Raw genomic sequence first — 26,734 nt, 5'->3', positions numbered from 1 at the left:
GAAATAATCATCTTTCAGATTTCTAGTCTCAGGGCTACAGACAGAATTTCACTGAGCACTTAATGAAGCTGAGGGCCCCTCGGAAGGATTTCTGAGTGATGTTGTGTCCTGTCCAGCCTGCCTCGGCCCAGAAAGTAGCCTTGGCATTAGATTTCCCTACCCCAACCCTGAATCCAGTGTACCCATGAACTGCCAACAATTTACAGTAGGCTCATGTTTCTTGGAAGAGGGTCCCCAGCTATTTTCCAGTGCTCAGTGAAGCCAGCGACCCCCAGATGAGACTCATTTTCACTTTGTCAGTTGCTTCTAGAACCTTCACGGCAGCCTTTGAGGTCAGCGGACCCACCCCTCTTTGCAGCTGAGGAAACTGTGGCTTAGATGGGGGAAGTGACTCTCCCAAAGCCACATGGCCAGGAAATGCCAGGGCCTCTCAGCAGTTTCGACCCCAGGCCTGAGATGGTGTGTGTTTTTTGGCTTTGATGTTTGTTTTCCACTTGCTCCGGCCTGAGGTCATCTAGGCCCTTGTGGGAGGATTGGGCCAGCTGCACGCCGGGGCCTTCAGTGGTTTCGGCCGAACACCTGCCCAAAGCCCGCCCTGCCTCCCGCCACAGCAGGGTCTCTCCTGCCTGTGACTTTGCCCTGGCTGTTCCCGTCTCTCTCTTCTCCACCCAGCTATTCAAAACACCACCTGTCCACTGCTCATAACCCGGCAGGAAGGCTGCCTCCTATAGGAGGTGGGTTCTACCTCCTACACAGGTAGAACCCATCACCCCCTACCTGATGTGGGTCCCCAGTCCAAGTAGACTTGAGGAGCTGAGCCTGTGTCTCTTAGCTCTACAGCCCGACTTCGCACACAGTAGGAACTCATGAAATGTTGGAATGAATGAATAACCAGTGATCATGGCTAATATTCTTTCAAATGCTCCCTACGTGCTGGTGCATTCTTAAGTTCTTAGAGGCTGTTTAGTTAGTGTTCAGCCCTTCGAGGTGGACACTCTGAGACCCACTTTACAGATGAGGTTCAGAGAGGTGGAGTCTGTTGCCCGAGCTCATACAGCCGCAAAGGAAGTGGCAGAGCTGGGATCTGAACCCAGGTCTGTGTGACTCCTCGAATGCCGAGAGGCCTCAAGCTTCACTTTGATTCTCGAAAGAGGTGAGAGAGGAAACAAAGGCTCTGAAACCCAATGAGGGCGACACAGAGAAGAGCTGGGGTGGCTGGAGGAGGGCTGCCTCTCCAGCATCTGAGTCTGCACCTTCTGAGCTGAGGTTGCATAATCAAAGGACCTTGAGAATGAAAGGGGGGGGGGAGGAGGGTGGATGTGACATTTGAGTGACTGGAGAAGGGGGAGGGGCTGGGCTGGGTGGACCCCTGCTTTCCAAGACCAGTGCCTAACCTAAAGAATTGGCATTGGGTCTGATCAACTTTCATAGTGACATTTAAGGGGTAAATGAAATTAAGGGGTAAGGAGCTAGGTTCAGGTCCCATATCATTCCCTCCCCGTTCCCACATCACCCCCACAGTCTACGCATCCCTGAGTCTCCCGGAATGCGGGCAGGGCCCTCCTGACTGACCTCCCTGTCTCCATTCTCACCCCTGCGGGCCGTCTCTGCAGGGACTGCCCTGAGAGTAAGTCCAGCTCCTTCCCCATCTCCTCCCTCCCTCCCCTCTGGCCCCAGCAGCTCCTCTCCTAGGTTCTTGAGCACCTTAAATCCTCCCCCATCCTGGAGTTTTGCTCTCTCTGTTCCCTCTGCCTGGGGCCCCCCACCCCTTTGCTCACATCTTCACATCGCCAGCTCCTCCTCATCTGGGTCTCAGCTTGGAAGTCACCTCCTCCAAGAAGTCCTCCTTGACCTCCCTCCTCCTGCCCCTTCTTGATCCCACTCATGGTGTGCAGCTCATCTCCTTGCAGGCTGGTATCATGGTCTGGCCAGAGCTTGCGAGTCATCTCCGTCCACTGCTCGGACACAGGCTCCTCAAGCCCAGAGGCCGGCTGCCTTGTCCACTGTTCTGTCTGCGGCCTCCAGCCTGGCATGTTTCATTGTTTCCTAAGCATTGATTGAGGGAAGGCTGCATGAATGGACAGCAATTCTGGAAGAAGCCTGGGCCCCAGGATATTTTGCAACTTCTGAAAAGATCTCCTGCACAGGCAGACGGCGGTCGCTCAGAGCAGACACAGACCTGTCTCCTAACCCCTGCCCTGGGTCCTGATCCCGGACTGCAGCTTGGCCGCTTCCCAGCCGGGTGACTGTGAATAGTGCCTTCGTACCTTGCCTTCCTCCTGTCTCTGCTAATATCACTTCCTAGCACTCACTTTACCCCGGGCCCCTCTCATTCCACCCAGGCACGTTCCATAAGTATATATTGGGCACCCACTAGGAGCCAGGCACTGAGCTAGGGGCTGAGAAGACAGCCATGAGTAAAAACAGGCAAATCCCTCTTCCTTATCAAATGACTGTGCTCCTGAAATGTGATATTCTAGTGCTTTGATTATTTTCACATTCTGAAGAATTTCACATAAATGTCTTTCAAGAAAGTCCATTTTTAAAAGAACGATTCCTCTTTCCATCTGTTCCTGCTGGGAAAATCCCATGGACAGAGGAACCTGCCAGGCTATCCTCCGTGGGGTCGCCAAGAGTCCGACAGGACGAAGCAACTGTCACTCGCTTGCCATGTATCAGATGGGGAGACTGAGGCCCTTGAGTGCTTGCAGGGAGTGGGCAAGGTCCCCCAGCTAGGAAGTGGAGAGGAGGGATTTGAACCCAGGCCTTCAGGGCCCCTGGGGGTAATAATAACGACTCCCCTGAGGCTTGTTGGATCTCCGGAGTTAAGAGGGAGGGCCTGCCCGGCACGGAGCCGGGCTCATCAAACTGTCCTGTTGTGGGTGGGAGCATCCTTGCGCGGGCTGTTGTCGGGGTCTGGATGGCAAAGCGCCAACACCCCGCCGGCCTCCCTGACCGCCCCGCCTTCCTCCCCGCCCCGTGTCCCTCTGTCTCCCCAGATGTGAGCGCCGCGGGGCTCCCGCCCGCCCGCCCCTGAAGCGCGCCCCCCGCCCCGGGCCCAGCATGCGCCTGTCGGTGCGGAGGGTGCTGCTGGCTGCAGGCCTGGCCCTGGCCCTGGTGCTGGCCGTCCACCTGGGGCAGCGGGTGCTGGAGTGCCGGGCGGTGCTGGGGGGCCCGCGGGGCCCCCGGCGGACCATGCGGCCGGAGCAGGAGGACCTGGTGATGGTGGGCGCCGACCACGTGGAGTACCGCTACGGCAAGGCCATGCCGCTCATCTTCGTCGGGGGCGTGCCGCGGAGTGGCACCACGCTGATGCGGGCCATGCTGGACGCGCACCCCGAGGTGCGCTGCGGCGAGGAGACCCGCATCATCCCGCGCGTGCTGGCCATGCGCCAGGCCTGGTCCAAGTCCGGCCGGGAGAAGCTGCGGCTGGACGAGGCGGGCGTGACGGACGAGGTGCTGGACGCCGCCATGCAGGCCTTCATCCTAGAGGTGATCGCCAAGCACGGCGAGCCGGCCCGCGTCCTCTGCAACAAGGACCCCTTCACGCTCAAGTCCTCCGTCTACCTGTCGCGCCTCTTCCCCAACTCCAAGTTCCTGCTCATGGTGCGCGACGGCCGGGCCTCGGTGCACTCCATGATCACCCGCAAGGTCACCATCGCCGGCTTCGACCTCAGCAGCTACCGCGACTGCCTCAGCAAGTGGAACAAGGCCATCGAGGTGATGTATGCGCAGTGCATGGAGGTGGGCAGGGACAAGTGCCTGCCCGTGTACTATGAGCAGCTGGTGCTGCACCCCCGGCGCTCCCTCAGGGTCATCCTCGACTTCCTGGGCATCGCCTGGAGCGACGCTGTCCTCCACCATGAGGACCTCATCGGCAAGCCGGGTGGCGTCTCCCTGTCCAAGTGAGTGGGGCCCCGCCTTCTGCTGTGTGGCCTGGGGCGGTCGCGGTGCCTCTCTGAGCCTCCTCTGCTGTAACAGAGATCTGAGACGACCAGTGGTTAAGAGCACAGCTTTGACCCACATCTCCCTCGGGGTGGCTCTGTGGCACTGAGCAAGTTGCTGGACCTCTCTGAAACCTCAGTTTTATTATCCCCCTCCAGAAGCGGGCAGCCCCTCCTCACCACATCCATGGGCTCTGTGTAGTCAGCTGTTGTCGATCAAGGTTGAGAGGACAGGGTCTGGGACGGGCTGTCTGGGTCGTGCCCCAGCCCCATCCCTTTTTAGCTGTGTGCCCTTGAGCAGGGGATGCAGTCTCTCTGTGCTTCCGTTTCCTCATCGACAGCGTGGGGATAGAATCCGTCCGCCTTTGTTCGCGGGTGACCTTCAGCTGGGTGGCGCCTCTTAGGTGCTGCTAACCCCCATTGCCTTCATTTTAGTGTTGATCTTGCTTTTGGTGGCATCCCCACTGGTCTTGCCTTTGCTCTCTTATTGAGTGGCTGCTGTGTGGCCAGCACTGAGTTAAGCCCCCAACCATCATTATTGCCCTCATCTTCACAGCAAACTCAGACATAGGAACTGCTCTTAACTGCATTTTATAGATCAAGAAATGGAATCTCAGGAAAGTTACTGGCCTAGCGAGAGGTGGTGCCAGGGTTCAGACTCACACCTGTTGGACTCCAGGGCCTGTTCTCTCAAGCTCTCCATGACTGGGACCCTCTTCCCTCTCCTGAGACCCTGGGACAGGGCAGGGCCAGAGTGTGCCATTCCCATGCCTCCATCCTGCTCAGGTGTGAGCATCCCTAAAAGCCCAGTGGAAGAGCGGCCCTTCCTGGGACGATGCCTCCTGTTTCTCTAACATCTGGGCCCTCCCAGGCCCTGTCCCCAGGAGCTCTGGAGCCCTGAGCAGAGCTCAGCAGCTCTCCTCCTGGCAGCGAAGTGCCCACAGACTGGATACCCTGGCCAGCTGGTGCTGGAGCTGGGATTTTTGTAAATCATTCTGACACAACATCAGATGACCAAAGGAATACATCCTGATGGCAGGAAGTTGGGAATATACATAAAACAGGAAAGGAAAACCGCCCATAATCCAGCCCTCCCCCCAAGATTTTGATCTGTGGCCTGCTGGTCCTTGGTCAGGGGATAAAACCAGAGTCCTGCTGGGAAGGTTCCTCTGTAAACTTTCTTCACCTTGTGTCTGGGACACTTGCCCATGAGCCCCCAGCACTCTGCAATGACATCACTTTGAATGGCTGTGTAATATTCCACTACACAATCACCATATTCTGTTTAACATCTCCCATTCTGGGACACTGGTTGCTGACTCATGTTAAGCATGGCTCCCATCCCTGTACTGGGTTGCATCTGTGTGATTGTCCCGTAAAGTCCTGTAGACACAAGGGTTGTGCGAGAGGCCAGGCACATGTTTGATTGGGTTGGGTCTCTTTGCCGTGAACATCTCTGCAGCAAGTATTTTGCTATAAAAGATGAAATAGCTGGTTGATTGACAGTTTTGGTTTCATTATACTAGGAAATGATAACATATCAGTTTCTGCAAATCCTCTTGAGCAGTCATCCCTCCCACCTGTCAAAACCAAAAGGGTACCAAGCTGTGGCTCATAGGATAGCGGCAGCTGCTAATTCACAGCAGCCTTTGAGAGTGTTAATGATGGGTCTTTAGCTAGTTTAGATACAGTGGTTTGCTCCCTCCTGCCATCTTTACCAGATTTATCATAGTATTGGACACTGGGGGCCATGTTCACAGTAGCACTATTCACAGTAGCTGAGACTTGAAGGCAACTTAAGTGTCCATCAGTAGATGGGTAGATGAAAAAGATGTGGCACATATATACAGTGGAATACTACTCAGCCATAAAAAGGATGAAATGATGCCATTTGCAGCGACCCAGTTAGACCTAGATATGAGCATAGTAAGTGAAGTAAGTCAGAGAAAGACAAACATCGTGTGATAGCACTTGTATGTGGAATCTAAACTATGACACAGATGAACCTGGGAAACAGACTCACAGACATAGAAAATAAGCATGATTACCAAAGGGGAAACGGGAGGGAGAAGTTAAGAGTTTGGGATTAGCAGAAACAAGCTGCTATATATAAAATAAGCAACAGGGACCTACTGTATAATGCAGGGAACTGTATTCAATATCCTGCAATAAACCATAGTAAAAGAATATGAAAAAGAATATATATATAATATATACATATAAGTGAATCACTTTGCTGTACACCAGAAATTAATGCAACATTGTAAATCAACTATACTTCAATTTAAAAAAAAAAAGAGGCAAAAGAAGAATCAAGCTCCTCCTATCCCCCCCCAAAAAGGGATGGTTACTTGATTCCTGATGTGTCTTGAACATGGTGAAAATTCTAACAGAATCTGGCTTAGATTAGCTCACCCGAGGACCTGTAGAAACTGATGCATTATCATTTTCTCTTGTCATGTAAATGTCAGCATGTAATTTTATCTTTCATAGCAAAACAGCCTTATGGGCGATCGTTGTAGGGCGAGACTGCTTGTGGCAGATGTTTATATGATGAAAATACCTAGAACCGTATTTGAGATCTTTTGAGACGCTGGCTAGAGTTGAGACTTAGATCCGGGTCTGTAGCCTCCAGCTCCATACCCCCGCCCCTAGTCCGTCCACATTGTTCCCCTCCCCAGTTTCCCTCCCTCCCCATCCCAGTTCCTTTTGCTCCATCTTTTTGTACTGTTTTTCGTTCCCAAGTTATCTCTTGGTTGGGATGGAAGCATCTAGAAATAGGTCCTGGATCCTACCCCACCCTCCATCTTGTGAAGCCCCTGAACTGTATAATCAGTAAGACCATCATGATCAGATGAGGTGGTAACCCTGTTATCTGGGAGACTGAGAGAGCATGTGTACGATGCTGGCATTTTCATCCTAACAGCAAACTGGAAACAACCTGCAGGCCCACCTTTCGGGGAATGGAAAAAGAAGGAGGTATTGAGTGAGTGGGGGAAAAAAAGCCTACAAAGCAGTACTATATATAGCATACAACTTCTGTGTTTAAATCTGCAAGCAAAACCATAGACTTTCTGTGTATATCCGTGCGGGAGAGAGAGAGCGCATGCTAACCCTGAGACCGTAAAATGCACCCGATACTCTTTTATCACTAACCTATTTACTCCTCAGAACAGCCCAGCAGGGTAGGTGCTATTAATGGTTCCCATTTTACAGGTGAGGACACTGAGGCTCAGAGAGGCTCAGTCACTCTGCCAAGGTCACACAGCTGGCACCTGCCCCCAGGCAGGCTGGCCCCTTAGCCACGCTACTTTTAGAAGCACAGAAAACAGACTGAAAGATAAGTGTGCTCCAGAATGCTGCGGTCAGGTCCCTGCAGGCGGCTGATGGACCGGGAGCGGTGACCGCAGGGACTCTTCCCCTGACTGTTCGTGTTTTATAATTACTTCTCAAGAACAGAATCTTAGACCCTCTTAGTCATATAAATAAAAAATTATTTTTAAAAAGTCATAGAGGTCAAGGAAGAGGTCAAGGTCAAGTCCACCTTGCTGCTGCTGCTAAGTCACTTCAGTCGTGTCTGACTCTGTGCGACCCCAGAGACAGCAGCCCACCAGGTTCCCCCGTCCCTGGCATTCTCCAGGCAAGAACACTGGAGTGGGTTGCCGTTTCCTTCTCCAGTGCATGAAAGGGAAAAGTGAAAGTGAAGTCGCTCAGTCATGTCTGACTCTTGCTTAGTCATCTAAATAAAAAGTCATAGAGGTCAAGGTCAAGTCCATCTTAGTCATGTAAATAAAAAGTCATGGAGGTCGAGAGTCAGCACCACTGAAGTGGTGTGCACTGCCGAGCACTTTCTGCCAGCTTCCCACTCTGTGCTCTTAAACCCATTGTACAGAGCAGGTATGCTGAGGCCAGATGACTTGCCCACTTTCTTAGAGTTTAGGGGAGCCGAGTGGGTTCCAAGAACCAGGTCTCCCCCACCTTCCCTGCTGCCCCAGTGCCGCCTGGGTCTGCCCGCACCCCATCCAGCCTGCTGTCTCTCCCCAGGATTGAACGATCCACAGACCAGGTCATCAAGCCTGTGAACCTGGAAGCTCTCTCCAAGTGGACTGGCCACATCCCTGGGGATGTGTTGAGGGACATGGCTCAGATCGCCCCCATGCTGGCCCGGCTCGGCTATGACCCCTATGCAAACCCGCCCAACTACGGCAACCCCGACCCCATTGTCATCAACAACACACACCGGGTGAGTGGCTGCCCACGGGGAGATGCGGCCGGGAGTGGGGGCTCCTGCTCCCCGAGAAGACACTCGGCCCCTTGATTCCTAAGCAGCTGGCTTGTGTCTGTCTTCGTATGACTGCTTGTATTCCCATTTTCGCCTGGGCCACCAGGAAGCTCAAAACCAGTGGGTATTCTGCCTCTCACACTCCGCAGCGTCTCCGGGCAGGCCCGTCTGTGTGCTGATTTCACCCTCTTTCTCTGCTCGGCCTCGGCCTTTCCCCTCTGCCTCCCTGGCTGTCAGTTCATCTGTCTGTAAAGCCCTGCGAGTCTTTGTTGAGGTGGGGTGAATACGTCGAGGATGGTCCCTTTATTGCCCCCGTAAGGGTTCGTTTCTGTTCACTGGTTGTGCTGCGTAGCATGCAGGACCTTAGTTTCCCAGCCGGGGAAGAGAGAGGATTTACTCACACTGCGAGTTGGCAGCTCTACCCTTGTCCTTGAAGTGTAAGCGCATCTGTTGATCTCCTTACTTCTTCCCCTGACATCGGCTGATTCTGTAAACTTGTGGAAATGCTCAGGGATCCAGGGTAGACACCCATACTGCATGGAGAGAGTGGGTGTTGGCAACCTGGATGCGGCCGATTGTCACCCTGTTATTATTTTTGGTTTGATATTTATTATTCATTTTACCATTTACTATTTGACCATAGTTATTATCCTTTACACTGTACTTAGGCGTTTTAGATACTTTCCTGTATATGTGGATATTTCATAATACAGAAGTCATTAAGGGATTAAAAAGAAGCCACAGTGGCTGGTGGTGACCTTGAAATCCAGCCCCCAGGTGCTTCTCAGGAGAGAGAGGTGGCTGGGCTGGGTGGGGGCCTCAGAGAAGCTGGCCTCTCCTTTCTTGCATCCTTAGCCAGGGGCTCAGCAGCAGCTTCTCTGGAGTCTCTTTAAGAGGCCGAGCTCTGTGGCATGTCCCAGACTGTGGGTCAGAAGCTCCCAGAGTCAGACCTGACCTTGGGTGTTGTATAAAAAGATGTTGATGAGCAGTGATGGTTAAGATCAGCTCTTTGGAGCTCTGCTGTTTGTGTGTTTAAGGTAAAGTTCTCTAGATATTTCCAAAGAGGTTGACTCCCCAAAGAAGAACTCTTGTTTTGTACGAACTTAGTTAATGACACCAGTGTTACGAGAACCACAATTCACTGATTCACTTCACCTCATTGCTAACTGTGAATTTTTGTGACAGATACACTTGTGCTTCTGAGAAGAAATATTTTGACCCTGCACATATGCAAGTAGAGACTTGAGTGGGTCAGTTTCAAATATGATTTTTTTTTTTGTATTTCAAGTTTCCAGCTTACATATCCAATGGTGCAGATTTTGATGTAAAAACAGAATTAGGTTAAAAATAAAGCCAAAAGCTTGCTCTAGTTTTGTGACCTTGTGTACTTTTAAAATATAATCAAGATGGCAAAAAACAAAAACACAGAGTTTGTTCCCTGAACATGTTGAACATGTTCGTAGCTCATTTGTGTCTGACTCTTGGCGACCCCATGGCCTGTAGCCCACCAGGCTCCTCTGGCTGTGGAATTCTCCAGGCGAGAATACTGGAGTGGGTTGCCATGCCCTTCTCCAGGGCATGTTCCCAACCCAGGGATTGAACCCGGGTCTCCTGCATTGCAGGCAGATTCTTTACCGTCTGAGCCACCAGGGAAGCCCATTACTCCTTGGGGTTCCATACGTCTTGACCAGTGCCAGACACCTTGTTTAGTCTTTACAGTGGTTTTGCTATGGCTGTGAAGATAAATCCTCTCATTGAAGTCTGTGTGTGTGTGTGTGTCTGTGTGTGTGCACACTGAAGGCACAGAATGTTCCTGTCCTGGGTCCTGGCAGTACACTCAGTTCTGAAAGGACGCAGTGCTAATGAGATCATCTATCCCTGTGCCGTCCATTACAGCCACTAGGCTTGTGTGGCCATTGAGATGTGACGAGTCCATATGGGAAGGTGCTGTTTAAGTGTGAGACTCACACTGGATTTGAGGTCCTTATTAGTTCAGTTCAGTTGCTCAGTCGTGTCCAGCTCTTTGCGACCTCATGGACGGCAGCACGCCAGGCCTCCACCAACCAACTCCCTGTCCATCACCAACTCCCGAAGTTTGCTCAAACCCATGTCCATCAAGTCGGTGATGCCATCCAACCATCTCATCCTCTGTCGCCCCCTTCTCCTCCCGCCTTCAGTCTTTCCCAGCATCAGAGTCTTTTCAAATGAGTCAGCTCTTCGCATGAGCTGGCCAAAGTATTGGCGTTTCAGCTTTAGCATCAGTCCTTCCAGTGAACATCCAGGACTGATCTCCTTTAGGATGAACTGGTTGGATCTCCTTGCAGTCCAAGGGACTCTCAAGAGTCTTCTCCAACACCGCAGTTCAAAAGCATCAATTCTTCGGCGCTCAGCTTTCTTTATAGTCCAACTCTCACAGCCATATGTGACCACGGGAAAAACCATAGCCTTGACTAGACGGACTCATAACTGCCCCCGCCTCCAAAAGCATGTTGAATTTCTCACTAATCATTTTTATATTGACTATGTAGGGGAGGAAAACTTTCCCCTTTTTCTCTTCTAGGCTCTTCAGCTGACCTGATAATGAAATTGACGTAAGACAGATTAATAGGAGAGAAAACAAATTTAATATCATACATACAAGGGCTCATAAAAATAGGAGATTCCCAGGAAGGGGCCATAGCAGGCATCTCTCATCCCTTTTAGGCAAAGAAACGATACGTTTGTGAAGAACTGACAAGACAGAGGCACTTGGGCTTGGGGGAGTAAGTTAGAGAAGAAGAGACGAGGTTTGCTCACACGGCCTTCTCGGCCCCAGACTCCCCTTGTCTGGTGATAAAGAAGTCTCTCTACCTCCTGGGGATAGGAGGGCATCTTCCACTGGCGAGATTTATTTCCCGCTCCCAGGGGCTCAAAGGAGGATCAGAGTGTCCTTCTGGCTCTGTTGTTGTTGCTGTTTAGTCACTCAGTCTTGTCCAGCTCTTTGCAACCCCGTGGACCGCAGCACGCCAGGCTTCCCCGTCCTTCACCATCTCCCAGAGCTTGCTCAAACTCATGTCCACTGAATCAGTGATGCCATCCAACCATCTCATCCTCCTGCCTTCAGTCTTTCCCAGCATCAGGTTATTTTCCAGTGAGTCAGCTGTTCGCATCAGGCGGCCAGAGGATTGGAGCTTCAGCATCAGTCCTTCCAATGAATATTGAGGGTTGATTTCCTTTAGCGTTGACTGGTTGGATCTCCTTGCAGTCCAAGGGACTCTCAAAAGTCTTCTCCAGCATGACTGTTTCTTAAATGATTTTAATTCAAAACAGTGAATATGCCAGAGTGGTGCATTTGGGGGTGACGTGCCCTGAACCCCATCAATTACATGTCGAAGTATTAATTTTTGGATGTGTCTGGTTAAGTTAAAAAAAAAAACAAAAAAACACCACTGGAGGGAGTTCCCTGGCAGTTCAGAGGTTAGGACTTGGCACTCTCCCTGCTGAGGGTGTGTCTTTGATTCCTGGTCAGGTAACTGCGATCCCATAAGCCCTGCGCCCTGCCACCCCCCGCCCCCAAACCCCACTAGAATTAATTTCACTTTTTTTTTTAATTTAAATACTGTGGCTACTGAAATATTTAAAATTATAGGGTTGTTCACATTCTGTTCTATTGGACAGCGCTGGTCTATCCAGTGCCTTGTATTTCCAGAGAACAGTGGGAAGGCCTAGAACTCTCAGGTTCCCACCACATTGCCCGTGCCCCGCTGTGCCCTCCTTCTGAAGGCGTCTCCTTCAGAGCTTAGCTGGGCAGGGCTTCCTTGGAACACGGGGCTCAGCTCAGAGGCCGTGTGCCCCACGAGGCCCCGTTGGACCACTCACCCACACGAAGCCCCTGGGCAGTCCGAGTCATGCCTCTTCCTTTCCGTGTTGTGCTTCCCATGGTTTGGTCTGTTCCTGTTGCCTTGTGTTTTGTAGTTACTTGTGGATTGTCTGGCCCTCCCTGCACTAGAATGGAAGCTGCAGGAGAATGGGAATTTCAATTTGTCTTGTCAATGTTGTAAAACCCCTGCACACCCCCACCCCCACCCCCAGAGCTTAGAATAATGTCCGAAGCATTGTTAATAAATGTTTAGGAGGAGCTTATTAATAAATAAGTTTGTTGGATGGATGCCTAGATGAGCAGATGAGTAAGTGGATGGGTGCATTTGGTGGATAGATGGGTGGATGGGTGGGTGGGTGGATGAGGGTGTGGTTGGAGGATGGGTGGATGGATAGGTATATGCTTGAAAGGGTAGGTGGGTGGGTGGATGGATGAATGGATGGATGGAAAAATGGTTAGTTGGGAGGGTGGATGGGTAGGTGGGTGGGTGTGGAAGTGATGGGCTAAATTTTATCTTTTGATCATTTCTAAAAATAGTGATTTTTTTTTTCTCTTTCCTAGGTCTTGAAAGGGGACTATAAAACACCAGCCAATCTGAAAGGCTATTTTCAGGTCAGAAACCCCAGGGGGAATTCTGTAGTACCACCCATTTGCTCTGTGCCCTCAAACACCTCACTGCTCTAGGACGGCCGATGGTTTTCCCATCAGAAAACCGGTTTGGGGTGGGAATCTGCTCAGGGGCTCTGAACCACCCCTGGCCACATCTCAGCCGCCCTGCTACCTGAGCCCCGTCCTTCCCCTTGCCCCCTGGCTTGAACGCAGTTAAAGGGATTTGGTGGGGACTTTCTGTCAAACTTTATGCCTCCAACCTTAAATTCAGCTTCATTTTAAGTGGCCATTCCCAAACACAGCCACAAGCCAGAGCAAAGATTTCATCAGTCTGCCCGAAACCGAGAGTCCCGTGATGCAGGCGTGCGCAGATGTGATACGGTCCTGTGTCCCCACACGCGCCCCGCACCCGGCCTTCCCTGCATCCTGCGTGTGTCCGCGGGAGTCTGTCCCTGGACCTTGCCAGAAAAAACCGCTCCTGGGACTGACATTAAGCCATCCAGCCATCCTCCTTTGGGTGCTCAGGTGTTCCTTTAAAAAAAAAAGTTTTTTTCTTTGATTGATTCTTGGCCATGCCAACACATGTGAGATCTTAGTTCCCAGACCAGGGAATCTAACCTGAGCCCCCTGCAGTGAGAGCGCGGAGTGTTAACCACGGGAATGCCAGGGAAGTCCCAAAAGTGCTTCTTTTTTTAATACATTGTCCTAATGCTAAAATCAGTAGTTTCAGTTTGTGTGTCTGTGTGTGTGTTGGCCAATAAAAGGCGAACCACCCTGTACCAGTTTCCACTTTAGTTATCAAACTGACACATTCTCACTGCCCGGGGACCCGCACATGTCGACCCTCTGGCGTTGAGTCCAGTGCTCCCTGCATGGGAACCAGAAAGCCATCTCATGCCACTGAGAATTAGTCAGTACCGACTTGTTTGTTTCAAGTCAAAGAAGATGTAACAAGAACAGCAGACGGAAGTGGACTGAGGAGGATTAAGCACAATCTGAAACTCTTCATTTTTACATATAGTTTTTTTGGGGGCCCACCTGGACATTCATCTTTGGATTCCTTGCAGTTGCGTGGTATGAGCTGCTTTGTTTTGCTTTCTTTGTGTTTTTCCGTCCTGGGGGTTTTACTGTGGCCATTTGGGTGACTCCATAGTTTCCTCTGGAATGCGTTCTCTGTCCTGAGATGGTTTGCGGTTGTTGCGATGTGTTGAATGGTGTCATGTCACGTCCTCCTGGTTTTGCCTATCTTCTGTGGGGTGAGGGGTGGAGGGCTCTGCGGACTCATTCCCTTAGAATACGTTTTTAGGGAGTGCAGTGGGTGGACCGTTTTTAAAGTCTTTACTGAATTTTGTTACAATATTGCTTCTCTTTTATGGTTTGGGTTTTTGGCCACAAGGCATTTGATCTTAGCTCCGCAACCAGTGATAAAACCAGCGCCACTGGAGGCTCAGTCTTCACCAGTGGGCCGCCAGGGAAGTCCCCTGGAGGGTCCTTTTTCAGACTCTTCAACTACAAGGCTAAACTTGTCTTACAAAAGAGTTGGACCAGTTTACACTCTCTTGCACTGTGTGGGACTGTTTTTTTTTTTGCTCTATTAGGACCAAAAATAAAGGGATGGCATATGCTTTGTCATCGTGAGCAGTCCCGCCCTCAGGAGAGCTACCCCACGAGTTATATCAAATTCCTACTTCCCGCCGTCTTCTCCTCCACTGTCCCCGGCCCCCATACACACCTGACCTCATGCAGGATACTGTAAAACTTGGAAACAGTCTTAGGCAAGAATTGAGTAATGGTGGTGTGTACATTATACAGAATACTAGGATACTATGTAGCCATCCAAAATGTCCCTGTGCAATGAAAAAAAATGGGAAAAATTGGAAGCCAGCAAAACAAAGCAGCTCACACATCAGAATTGAAGCTTATGAAAAAAAATGGGAAAAATTGGAAGCCAGCAAAACAAAGCAGCTTACACATCAGAATTGCAGCTTATGAAAAAAAATGGGAAAAATTGGAAACCAGCAAAACAAAGCAGCTTACACATCAGAATTGCAGCTCATGCAAAAAATGAGTACTCACTTCCTAAACTCCACACACCCTCTCCTTCCCAGGGCTTTGCTGTTCCCTCTGCCGGGAGCACATCCGTGCACGGCTGGCCTCGTTTCATCATCTAGATCTCTGCTCATGGGGTGATTTCCAACACCAACAACCTGACTGTCCAGACACCAGCTAGCTGTTACACAGCTCAGTTCAGTGCTGACACTGATTTCCAGACATAGCCTCTGACCCCGAGGTTAAGGGCCCTTGCCCCACAAGAGCGCCCTCTTCAGATGCCCAGACTACCCGCCTTTCTGTCGCTTGTCCACCAGCCCTGAAGCTCTCTGAGCCTCATCCTTTAGGAATGTTTCTGGAGGTTTCATTAAGTAGTAGGCATGTGGGCTCCCCAGGTGGCGCAGCGGTAAGGAACCCACCTGCCAGTGCAGGAGACACGGGAGACGTGGGTTCGATCCCTGGGTCGGGAAGATTCCCCCAGAGGAGGAAACGGCAACCCACTCCAGTATTCTTGCCTGAAAAATTCCATGGACAAAGGAGCTTGGAGGGCTACAATCTATGAAGTTGCGGAGTTGGACGCGATGGAGCATGCACACATTAAGTAGGCATGGTTGATTAAATCGATGACCATTCGTTATTCGTTGCTCTCCAGAGGTTTGGGCAGGGGTGGAGGGCACTAAAATTTCCAACCCCTTAATCACGGGTGACCAAGCCCCCATCCTGAAGCTCGGGGGCCCTAATCACCCCATCATCTCATTTGCAGGCAAAAGACGCTTTTTATCACTAGAGAGATCGCAAGGGTTCCAGGCGCTTGGTGCCTGGACCAGGGTAAAGATCAGATGTAGGTTTCTTATTACGTACATGCATGCTAAGTCACTTTAGTCATGTCCTACTCCTTGCCCGCCAGGTTCCTCTGTCCATGGGATTCTCCAGGCAAGAATACTGCAGTGGGTTGTGTGGTGCGCTCCTCCGGGGGAATCTTCCCGACCCAGGGTTATGGAACCCGTGTCTCTCATGCCTACTTGCGTTGGCAGGCATGTTCTTTACCACTAGCACCGCCTGGGAAGCCCAGATCTTTCATTACACTACACCTTAAACGTCATCCCTCTGCAGGGGCCTCTGGGAACCACTTTGTTTGAAGATGCCCCAGCACCCATCACTCATGTCAGCCCACTGTGTTGCCTGGACTTAATTATTCCTTACCGCTGCATTTGCTGAGCAGGCAGGCTCTCCCCACTAGACCGCGAGGCACGGGGGAGCAGGAGGGGGTCTGTCATGTCCTGTTCTTCAGCACTGGGGCAGACTGAAGGCGGGAGGAGAAGGGACAGCAGAAAACAAGAAGGTTGGGCGGCATCACCAACTCGATGGACATGAGTTTGAGTAAGCTCTGGAAGGTGGTGAAGGACACGGGAGCCTGGTGTGCTGCGGTCCATGGAGTCACAAAGAGTTGGACATGACTGAGCGACTGAACAGCAAGTCATGTTCACAGTAGCTCAGTGAGGGAGTGTGTTTGCAATTCGGTGGCGCTGAGGGCTGGACCTCGGGGCAGTGAGACCCTGGCACCCCTCTCTGGCCGTGACCGTGCCTCTGTTTATTGTCTTCCTCCAGGTGAACCCGAACAGCACCTCCTCCCACCTAGGAAGCTCATGATTTCCAGGTAGGTCTGTGGACTTCCCGGGGCCTCCCACCACTTCTGAGACCATGAGCCACTTTTCTGAAAAGCCTGTTCCTTCCTGAGCCTCCCTGGGTCTGGGAGAGGCTACCAAGGTGGACTAACCCAGCCCATCTAGGTTTCCATGGCGATGGCTTGGGGAGCTATTTATAGAATCAAGGCTTGGTCTCCTAGCTCTGGATCTGGGTGGGGGCAGGGACCAGTGGTGAACCAACAAGAAACAGGTTCCTCTGTCATTGGGCAAGCGGGTACAGAGAATCAGTGTGATGGGGGGGACTCTAGACTGATTTGCACGGGCTGTTGTTTGGCAGCCTGGCTTCTAGAAACAGGTTGGCCCAAAGCAATTAACGTTCTTGTAATAGTCACAGGCGGCTCTGGTCTAAGAATAGCCCCAATTGCACTGGCCCAAGTGGTCCTTGGCCATTGCTCCTCTTACCCTCAACATCCCTGGGAGTCAGGTCCCCAATTTTATGGAGGCGCAAAACCAAAGCCCAGAGAAGGGTCTGGACTTGCTCAAGGTCACACAGCCACCAAAAGTCATCTACCCCAGCATTTGCTTTTAACAGACGATTTTAAGTGCAGTTTTATCCATCCGTGTTTTGCCAGGGGGACAGGAAAACAGGTTCTGATCTTGGGAAGTCGAACATTTCAGAATGGACTCCAGGTTGGACTCCTGCTTGCCTCTGTTTTCCCTGTCTGGAGAATGGGGATTCGCCCCTATTCCACTTCCAAGGGTGGTTGTGAGTTGAAGTGAGCTGGCCGGGGAGGGAGCGCTAGGCCCTGGCCCTGGCCCTGGCCCTGGGCCCCAGAAGCTAAGGCTCCAGCCACTGAACTCGCTTCCTTACACTCCTACTTCTCTGATCAGGCTCAAGGAAACCTGGGGGGACTCGGAGGCCAGGACCAACTTGCCTGGGTATTTATTCTGCTGCTGCTTTTAAACTGTAACATAGCTCCTAGCGTCAAGCCTATTTTTAGTCTCCTTGCCTTCTTTTTAAATAATCAGCATACTTTTTTGTTTTTCTTGAAATCCCCTTTGCACCAGCCCCCAAGGCTGGAGAGACACTTAAGTCACCGTTGTTACCAGGGTTCCCATCTTGAGTTGTGCTAGCCTGCTTCGTTCCTAAGAAGCCTCACGTTGAAAGCAGCCTTTTCCGGGACCCAGCTCGGTTCCCCTTGCTCTCTTTCTGCGGGTTCCTTAGTAGAATCCTGAACCTTTGAGGAAAGCCAGATCTGTTCCCCGCTTTGCTGTTCAGATGAGGTACTAGAGACGCGGTGCTTTAGCTGATTCCTGGTGGAGTCGCCCTTGAACACTCTTCCTCCCCTGCCCTCCAGAAGTTCACTGGCACTTTTCATCACTGCCATTTGCTCCTCATTAAGTCAGGAAAGTGTATCTTCAAGGTCGAGAGGCAGCAGGCTGAGCTGTGGCTAAGAACCCAGGAGACATTTTTAAATGTAGATTCTCTCCAGCCATCTGGGATGCTATAGGAAAATCCCACAGGCTTATGTGAGTACACGCAGACTATCCGTCCAGCCGTCACACGTATAAATATACAAGAGCTATTTCGGCATCGTGACTCTGGGGCCTAACGCCCGTTTTTTTCCCCCCTTTCAGATCTCGGCACATGGCTTTGTTTGCCAGAAGAGGAGAAACTTTGCATTCGAGTGGAAATCGGACCTCTAATCCAAGCATATTGCTTGCTATTAACCACCAAACCAGGACTGCTCACGAGGAATGTCTTTGCATATGTTTGCAAAAGCTGAGTCATTGGAAACTTAACCTTGAGATACTCTGTCTTAGGACAGTCTGGGGTAGAGAGCCAAGAGTGTAAAAGTAGTCTGGCTTTTGAAACGTAGGTTATTTTATATTTTTCCCCTCGAGAACATTTTTTTGGGTTTTTAAGAAATGGATTTGCCATCCTCCTCAATTCACAGGACTGCCGTGGTGGCTTTGTGTCTGGGTCAGGGCCCACCGCCTGTGCCTCTCCTGTTGACCCTTACTTTTGAAGTCAAAGAATCTATTTAAGAATTTAATATATGAGGCTTTCTTTTATTCTTCCTTGGTTCTACTCAGTTTCACAGAGAAAAAAAAATATATATATATATTATTTGAGTAAACTGAACAGGGACTCATTTGTCTGTGCCGTACTTTCCAGAGAGCTTCCCTGGTGGCTCAGATGGTCAGGAATCCACCTGCCAATGCAGGGGACGCGTGTTCCGTCCCTGGGTTGGGAAGATCCCATGGAGAAGGGAATGGCTACCCACTCCAGTATTCTTGCCTGGGAAATCCCGTGGACAGAGGAGCCTGGCGGGCTACCGTCCACAGGGTCGCATAGAGTCGGACACAACTGAGCAACCTTAACACTTACTTTACAGAGTGAATAGATTTGTTTTCCCCTCTGTGTTGAGTTTTGTCAGGTGGATTGATGAAAAGCAAAAGCTGGAGAATAGGTCCACGCAAGGGCACAGCTGAGCTCCCGTGTCGGGGATCCCAGGGCCACCCTCGGGTTCTGCAGTTGGCTAGAAGGACTCAGAATTCAGCAAACCTAGTGCACTCACAGTTACTGGTTTATTGCAGTGAGAGGACATGTATTGAAATCAGCAAGGAGGGACTTCCCCGGTGGCCCAGTGCTTAGGAATCCGCCAAAGGCAGGTTGGATCCACGGGAACTCGAGGACCTAAGATCCCACATATCTCAGAACAGCTGCTGAGCCTGCGCACTCTAGAGCCCAGCACTGCAATGAAAGATCCTGCACGCTGCAATGAAGGCCTGACACAGGCAAATAAACACTCAGAACTAAAATCAGCAGAGGGGGAAAAGGCGCAGAGGTCAGAGTCCAGGAGAGCCTACACACAAGCCCTCAGATACCCTCTCCTAGTGGAGTCTTAATGAACGCGCTCACTTCTCCCGCCAAGGATGTGTGATGACGTGTGTGAAGTATTGCGGCTTGGAAGGCTCACCTGTACCTTGGTGGCCAGCATTATTTTACTGCACGTCAGTCATGAAGGCTCGGGGCAACTGACCTTAGTTACTCTTGTCTCCAGCCCTTCCAGAGGCCAAATGATAACAGCATGACCCAAGACCCTCCCCCTGTAAGTCACAGGATTAACACAGACTCTCTGGGCTGCTGTGGGCTGGGGTCCCAGGTATCCACAGACACTCCTTTTAGTAAAGGACATTCCGTTTCAGAAGGCAGGCTCCCAGGAGCTGCTCCCCTCCTTTGTCATCTGCTGCGTTTGAACTCTCTCCAAACCTGCTGAGTTGGTCGTTGACTTGACAGTCCCCCAGATGCTTACGGATCAACCAGGCTCAGAACAGTTTCTTATCCTTAAGGGTTAAATGTTTTACTCACACCCCCTTTCCTGCATTCCCATGATGGTCGTGTGGCTTTGGGAAGGCAGTGACTCACGGTGGCGTGGGGTATGGCTTTTTGGAGTCGGGCCAGAGTACCAGCTGTATGGCCTGCGCCCCTGTTTCTTCATCTGTGAAAGGGGGAAGTTAGAACTTCCTGGGTTTATTGGGAGGGGCTGGTGGGTGAGGTGGGTGTGATGCCTGGTAAGTGATGAGCTCACAGAGGGAAGCAGCTCGTGTCTTCCTGGTCTTGAGACTGGCAGTGGCATGGGCTGCTGCTGGAGTCGTGGACGCAGGAAGCTCGTGACCCTCGAGGGGCGTGATCTCAGCTACTCTTTGCTCATCTCAGGCTGGTCTGGATCTTCCGTTCTGTCAAGCTCGGGCCACGATACGTGTTCTTTTGTGACAAAAAATGAAAATAAGACTAAGCCATGTGCTGCTGTGGAGTGTCCGTGTCCCGGAAGGCATCCAGACTCGTGTCCCACCCGTCCATCGCTGTGTGACTCACCGGCCCCTGGCTTCGGGACTTAGAACCGTGCGTTGTGCAACCTCTCAGTTCTGGGAGTCAACTAGAGCGACCCCGGTGGTCCTCGTAGTCAGGTGGCCCACTGTAGGCGCCTGCATTCGAGTGTCCGGTGCCTGGGCTCAGGTGTTTGGATCATCTGCAGGGGTCACTAACAGGTACCCTCTCCACGTGCCAGTCTGGACTTCCTTGTGGCATGGCGGTCTCGGGATAGCCAGACTTCTTACCTAACAGCTGCCTCCACCCCCTACCTCCGCCAGCAGATGCCACACAGTTGAGGGATGTTCCTGGAGCCGGTGGAGTGTCATTTCCCCTCACCTCACCTGTATCCCCTTTTGAGGATGCTCGCTATACAGTAACGCCCCAGGCCTGCAGAACCGCGTCTCAGCCATCTAAGGACCGTGTTCACAGATTCTTGAAAGATAAGTAGGGGAGAAGCCATCTGTAAGAAACACTTAAAAGGAAACCACATTTGCTAGTCTCAGCTCATCTGGGTCTTTGGTTCTGCCAAGCTCAGGACATGATATATATTTTTGTGACAGAACTCAAATTAAGACTCAGCCATGTGCCACTGTAGAATGTCAGTGTCCCAGAAAAAGTACTTGTGCTAGACTTTAAATATATCATCTTTGAAATGCTACTTACAGATTGTTTCTATGGTACCAACCTATTTAAAGTTGTAACTCAGGATTTTTTCCCCCCCAAATCTTTTGAAGGCAATATAGAAACAGTGCTGTATGGTATGAGCAGCCCAAGCGGGTGATCAGGAGTGTGGATCCCTGTGGAAATATTACAGAAATTACCTTGGAAGGTTGAGGGATTGAAGAGATGACACATGCAGAGCTTTTTTTCTTTGTGACCCTGAGCAGACAGGAGTCACGCTATACGTTATTCGCTCGAGTAAGTGTACAGAACTGATGTGGGATGGGGCAGGCGCAGTGTCGCAGAGAAAGCACTCGTCCGGCACTGCGCTTAAATGCCCTGGGTGACCCTGGTACCTCCCCTGCGGCGTGGCCGCCTCTGTCGCCTCTTCTGTGAAAAGGGAAGAAATGGACCAATGAGTGTCCAAGAGCCCTGCCAGGCTTCTGCTGAGGAAACTTGTTGCCTGGCAACCCCTCCTCGGAAGGCTACATATCTGAGCACCTCATTGGGAATCTAGACATGGGCCTGGATGCCCCTGGATCCCAAATGAAGGGTTTTATCTGGGGAATTCTGGGAGACCAGGCTGGGTCTGAGAATCCTGAAACTAAACCTCTGGCCACCTCCCTCCTGGCTTTTCCGGAGGCTGTGCACTCAAGTCCAAAAATCTGGAAAAACCACTCGTCCTTGAGGCACGAGACCGTACATGCAGAGATATGTGATTGTCTTCTAAATCAAAGTAGATCTGACTGAGCCAGGAGCTTCTTACATGCATTAATTAGTGCTCTCTCCCGCTTTTATTTTGGCCCTGGGAACCGCCTTTCAGAGCAGTACTAGCTTTATCCCTATTTTAGAGATGGGAGGGACTTCCCTGGTTGTCTAGTGATTAAGACTTTGTACTTCCACCAATCCTTGGTCAAGGAACTAAGATCCCACTTAGTAATAATGTGCCAATAGAAATGGGAAACTGAGGTGCAGAGAAGTGAAACCACCTGCCCAGGTCTAAGAAGAGACAAAGTGGAGATTATTTGGGTCCTTGAAGTTTTACTCCTGAATCTTCACTTTAAAAACAAATCCTAAGTGCATTGTTGCGGTGGTGTTCAGTCACTCAGTCGTGTGACTTTGCGACCCCATGGACGGCAGTGCGCCAGGCTTCCCTGTCCTTCACCGTCTCCCAGATTTTGCTCAGACTCATGTCCATTGAGTCAATGATGCCATCCAACCATCTCATCTTCTGTCGCCCCCTTCTCCTGCCCTCCATCTTTCCCAGCATCAAGGTCTTTTCCTTTGAGTTGGCTCTTCCCATCAGGTTGCCAAAGTATTGCACCTTCAGCACCAGCCCTTCCAATGACTATTCAGGGAGAAAACATTTTTTTTTTAATAATTAGAATAAGTTGCTTACTTGATGTCCTGTCACCCTCTAAATACTCTAGTATTTCCAATTAACAAAAACATTCTCCAGTGTAACCACAGGACAGTCATCAAAAGCAAGAAATGAACATGGACACATCACCACCGTGGGAGCCTCAGACCCCACTGAGGTCTTGAAGGTGCCCTAAGAACTTCCTTTATCGCAAAAAACATCCAGCTCAGGAGCATCGTTGCATTCAGTTGTCATCTCTCTTCGGTCTCCTTTGGGCTGGAACAGTTCTAGGGCTTTCCTTTACCTTTCACTGCCTTAGCACTTTTGGAGATTGCAGACCAGTTTTTTAAAAAATTGATTTATCTTTGCTGCGAGGGCTTTTCTCATGTTGTGGAGAGCGGGGGCTACTCTAACTGAGGTGCACTGGCTTCTCATTTCCATGGCTTCTCTTGTTCTGGAGCACAGGCTCTGGGGCTCGTGGGCTTAAGTAGTTGCAGCTCCCAGGCTCTAGTGCACAGGCTGAGCAGTTGTGATGCCAAGTGCTTAGTTGCTTCATGACCTGTGGGATCTTCCCAGATCAGGACCAGGGATCAAACCGGCGCCTCCTACATTGGCAGGCGGATGCTTTACCACTGGACCACCAGGGAAGCCCCAGACCAGTTGCTTGATACAAATCCCCTTGCTGGGGTTTGTCTTATGTATCCTCATGGGCCCATTCAGGTTATGCACCTTGGCAGAAATCACAGGATTGATGCTTCGATCTTCTCGGGACATCCTATTGAAGATTTCCATGCGCCCCATTCTAGGGGACACACACACTCTGATCACTTGATCAGAGCCTGTATTCTCAATGACCCCACGACCATCCACAAAGTTTGCTTCTCCAGAAGCCACGTGGTAGGGTCCATTTGTTGAAGTAAATCCACTAGCATCAATCCCTCAAGATCAAAGTAACTACAGATTCATGAAGTCTGCTATAAAGCTGTGGACCTGGCTACAGAGAAGCCAGGCTTAAGGTTATTTTTGGCTTTGACCCGTAAACAGAAGCAAGTACATTTTCAGACCCAGGTTTATCCTGTCTCTGCGTTTCCCTCACTCTGCTCCTCAGTGGACCTTCAGTCTCTAAGGCTTTCCCCCTGACCTTCTCTACTGAAACCTCACTTTCTAGATGCTTTCCTCAGTGCATACTATGCAGTATATCTGTCAGGCACATGGACAAGACATGTCACTGGGGACACAGGACACAGTCCCCTTTCCCAAGTAACTGGCTTTTCATTTAATTCGGGACCGTGGGAATATAGACCCACATCTTTTGACCCAAGCCCATTGTTCTGTGTGTGCGTTAGCAATGCCTCTCGGGTCTTTACTGGGGAAGGAATGGCAAGCCAGTATTCTTGCCTTAGAACACCATGAACAGTGAAATGGCAAAAAGATAGGACACTGAAAGATGAAATCCCCAGGTTGGTAGATGCCCAATATGCTACTGGAGATCAGTGGACAGAATGAAGGGATGGAGCCAAAGCAAAAACGCCACCCAGTTGTGGGTGTGACTGATGATGGAAGTCAAGTCTGATGCTGTAAAGAACAATATTGCATCGGAACCTGGAATGTTAGGTCCATGAATCAAGGCAAGTTGGAAGTGGTCAAACAGGAGATGACAAGAGTGAACGTCGACATTTTAGGAATCAGCGAACTAAAATAGACTGGAATGGGTGAATTTAACTCAGATGACCATTATATCTACTACTGTGGGCAGGAATCCCTTAGAAGAAATGGAGTAGCCATCATAGTCAACAAAAGAGTCTGAAATGCAGTACTTGTATGCAATCTCAAAAATGACAGAATGATCTCTGTTCATTTCCAAGGCAAACCATTCAGTATCACGGTAATCCAAGTCTATGCCCCGACCAGTAATGTTAGAAAAGCTGAAGTTGAATGGCTCTATGAACACCTACAAGACCTTCTAGAACTAACACCCCAAAGAGATGTTCTTTTCATTATAGGGGACTGAAATGCAAAAGTAGTAAATCAAGAAACTCCTGGAGTAACAGGCAAATTTGGCCTTGGAGTACAGAATGAAGCAGGGCAGAGGCTAATAGAGTTTTGCCAAGAGAACACACTGGTCATAGCAAACACCCTCTTCCAACAACACAAGAGAAGATTCTGCACATGGACATCACCAGATGGTCAATACCGAAATCCGATTAATTATATTCTTTGCATCCAAAGATGGAGAAGCTCTATACAATCAACAAAAACAAGACCGAAAGCTGACTGTGGCTCGGATCATGGACTCCTTATTGCCAAATTCAGACTTAAAGAAAGTGGGAAAAACCACTAGATCATTGAGGTATGACCTAAATCAAATCCCTTACAATTATACAGTGGAAGTGACAAATAGATTCAAGGGATTAAATCTGATAGAGTGCCTGAAGAATTATGGATGGAATTTTGTGACATTCTACAGGAGGCAGTGATCAAGGCCATCCCCAAGAAAAAGAAATGCAAAAAGGCAAGATGGTTGTCTGAGGGAGCCTTACAAATAGCTGTGAACAGAAGAGAAGTGAAAGGCAAAGCAGAAAAGGAAAAGTATACCAATTTGAATGCAGAGTTCCAAAGAATAGCAAGGAGAGATAAGAAAGCCTTCCTCAGTGATCAATGCAAAGGAATAGAGGAAAACAATAGAATGGGAAAGATTAGATATCTCTTCAAGAAAATGAGAGATACCAAGGGAACATGTCATGCAAAGATGGGCTCGATAAAGGACAGAAATGGTAGGGACCTAACAGAAGCAGAAGATATTAAGAAGAGGTGGCAAGAATACACAGAAGAACTGTACAAAAAAGATCCTAATGACCAGAGTAATACGATGGTGTGATCACTCACCTAGAGCCAGACATTCTGGAATATGAAGTCAAGTGGGCCTTAGGAAGCATCACTATGAACAAAGCTAGTGGAGGTAAAGGAATTCCGTTGAGTTATTTCAAATCCTGAAAGATGATGCTGTGAAAGTGCTGCAATAAATATGCCAGCAAATTTGGAAAACTCAGCAGTGACCACGGGAATAGAAGAGGTCAGTTTCATTCCAATCCCAAAGAAAGGCAGTGCCAAAGAATGCTCAAACTACCGCACAATTGCATGCATCTCACACGCTCCAAGCCAAGTTTCAACAGTACATGACCTGTGAACTTCCAGATGTTCAAGTTGGGTTAAAAAAGGGGAACCAGAGATCAAATGGCCAACATCTGCTGGATCATTGAAAAAGCAAGAGAGTTCCAGAAAAACATCTATTTCTGCTTTATTGAGTGTGCCAAAGACTTTGACTGTGTGGGTCACAACAAACTGTAGAAAATTCTGAAAGAGATGGGAATATCAGACTACCTGACCTGCCTCCTGAGAAATCTATATGCAGGTCAAGAAGAAACAGTTAGAACTAGACATGGAAAAAGAGACTGGTTCCAAATCGGGAAAGGAGTACGTCAAAGCTGTATATTGCCACCCTGCTTATTTAACATATATGCAGAGTACATCATGAGAAATGCTGGGCTGGATGAAGCACAAGCTGGAATCAAGATTGATGGGAGAAATATCAATAACTTCAGACATGCAGACATGCAGATGACACCACCCTTATGGCAGAAAGCGAAGAACTAAAGAACTAAAGAGCCTCTTGATGAAAGTGAAAGAGGAGAGTGAAAAAGTTGGCTTAAAACTCAGCATTCAGAAAACTGAGATCATGGCATCCGGTCCAATCACTTCATGGCAAGTAGATGGAGAAACAGTGGAAACAGTGACAGACTTTATTTTTTTGGGCTCCAAAATCACTGCTGATGGTGACCATGAAATTAAAAGATGCTTGCTCCTTGGAAGAAAAGTTATGACCAACCTAGACAGCATATTAAAAAGCAGAGACATTACTTTGCTAACAAAGGCCCATCTAGTCAAAGCTATGGTTTTATCAGTAGTCATGTATGGATGTGAGAGTAGGACTATAAAGAAAGCTGAGCGCTGAAGAATGGATGCTTTTGAACTGTGGTGTTGGAGAAGACTCTTGAGAGTCTCTTGGACAGCAAGGAGATCCAACCAGTCCATCCTAAAGGAAATCAGTCCTGAGTATTCATTGGAGGGACTGATGCTGAAGCTGAAACTCCAATATTTTGGCCACCTGATGCAAAGAACTGACTCATTTGAAAAGACCCTGATGCTAGAAAGATTGAAGTAGGGAGGAGAAGGGGACGACAGAGGATGAGATGGATGGCATCACCGACTTGATGGACATGGGTTTGGGTGGACTCTGGGAGTTGGTGATGGACAGGGAGGCCTGGTGTGCTGCAGTCCATGGGGTCCCAAAGAGTCAGACACTACTGAGGACTGAACTGAACTGAACTTAGGTCTTTTCATCATACAGATAGAATGAGAGAAAATAAAAGGTAAAATTAGCAGCT

At 49.8% G+C, this 26,734-nt stretch overlaps 1 protein-coding gene across 9 annotated transcripts in view; it reads left to right on the top strand.

The window, feature by feature from the left end:
* The window catches only part of TPST2 (tyrosylprotein sulfotransferase 2), a 54,656-nt gene extending 36,121 nt beyond the window's left edge, over positions 1-18,535 (top strand). For 8 of the 9 annotated variants that reach the window (XM_088828293.1, XM_088828290.1, XM_055404520.2 and 5 more), the window contains exons 3-8: positions 3,000-3,905; positions 7,989-8,187; positions 12,647-12,697; positions 13,716-13,768; positions 16,352-16,400; positions 18,028-18,535. In XM_088828293.1, coding sequence (XP_088684419.1) covers positions 3,064-3,905; positions 7,989-8,187; positions 12,647-12,697; positions 13,716-13,768; positions 16,352-16,355 — 1,149 coding nt within the window. In that variant the 5' untranslated portion in view covers positions 3,000-3,063 and the 3' untranslated portion in view covers positions 16,356-16,400; positions 18,028-18,535. The remainder of the gene's footprint in view (positions 1-2,999; positions 3,906-7,988; positions 8,188-12,646; positions 12,698-13,715; positions 13,769-16,351; positions 16,401-18,027) is intronic. The other variant, XM_088828288.1, reaches the window with a different exon arrangement.
* The last annotated feature ends 8,199 nt before the right edge of the window (positions 18,536-26,734 follow it).

This window comes from Moschus berezovskii, chromosome 19, assembly GCF_049115385.1.
Source record: "Moschus berezovskii isolate FMDL1 chromosome 19, NW_MosBer_1.0, whole genome shotgun sequence".
Classification (NCBI taxonomy): domain Eukaryota; kingdom Metazoa; phylum Chordata; class Mammalia; order Artiodactyla; family Moschidae; genus Moschus; species Moschus berezovskii.
The sequence above is the reverse complement of the archived record's forward strand: the minus strand, read 5'-3'. Positions and strand labels throughout refer to the sequence as shown.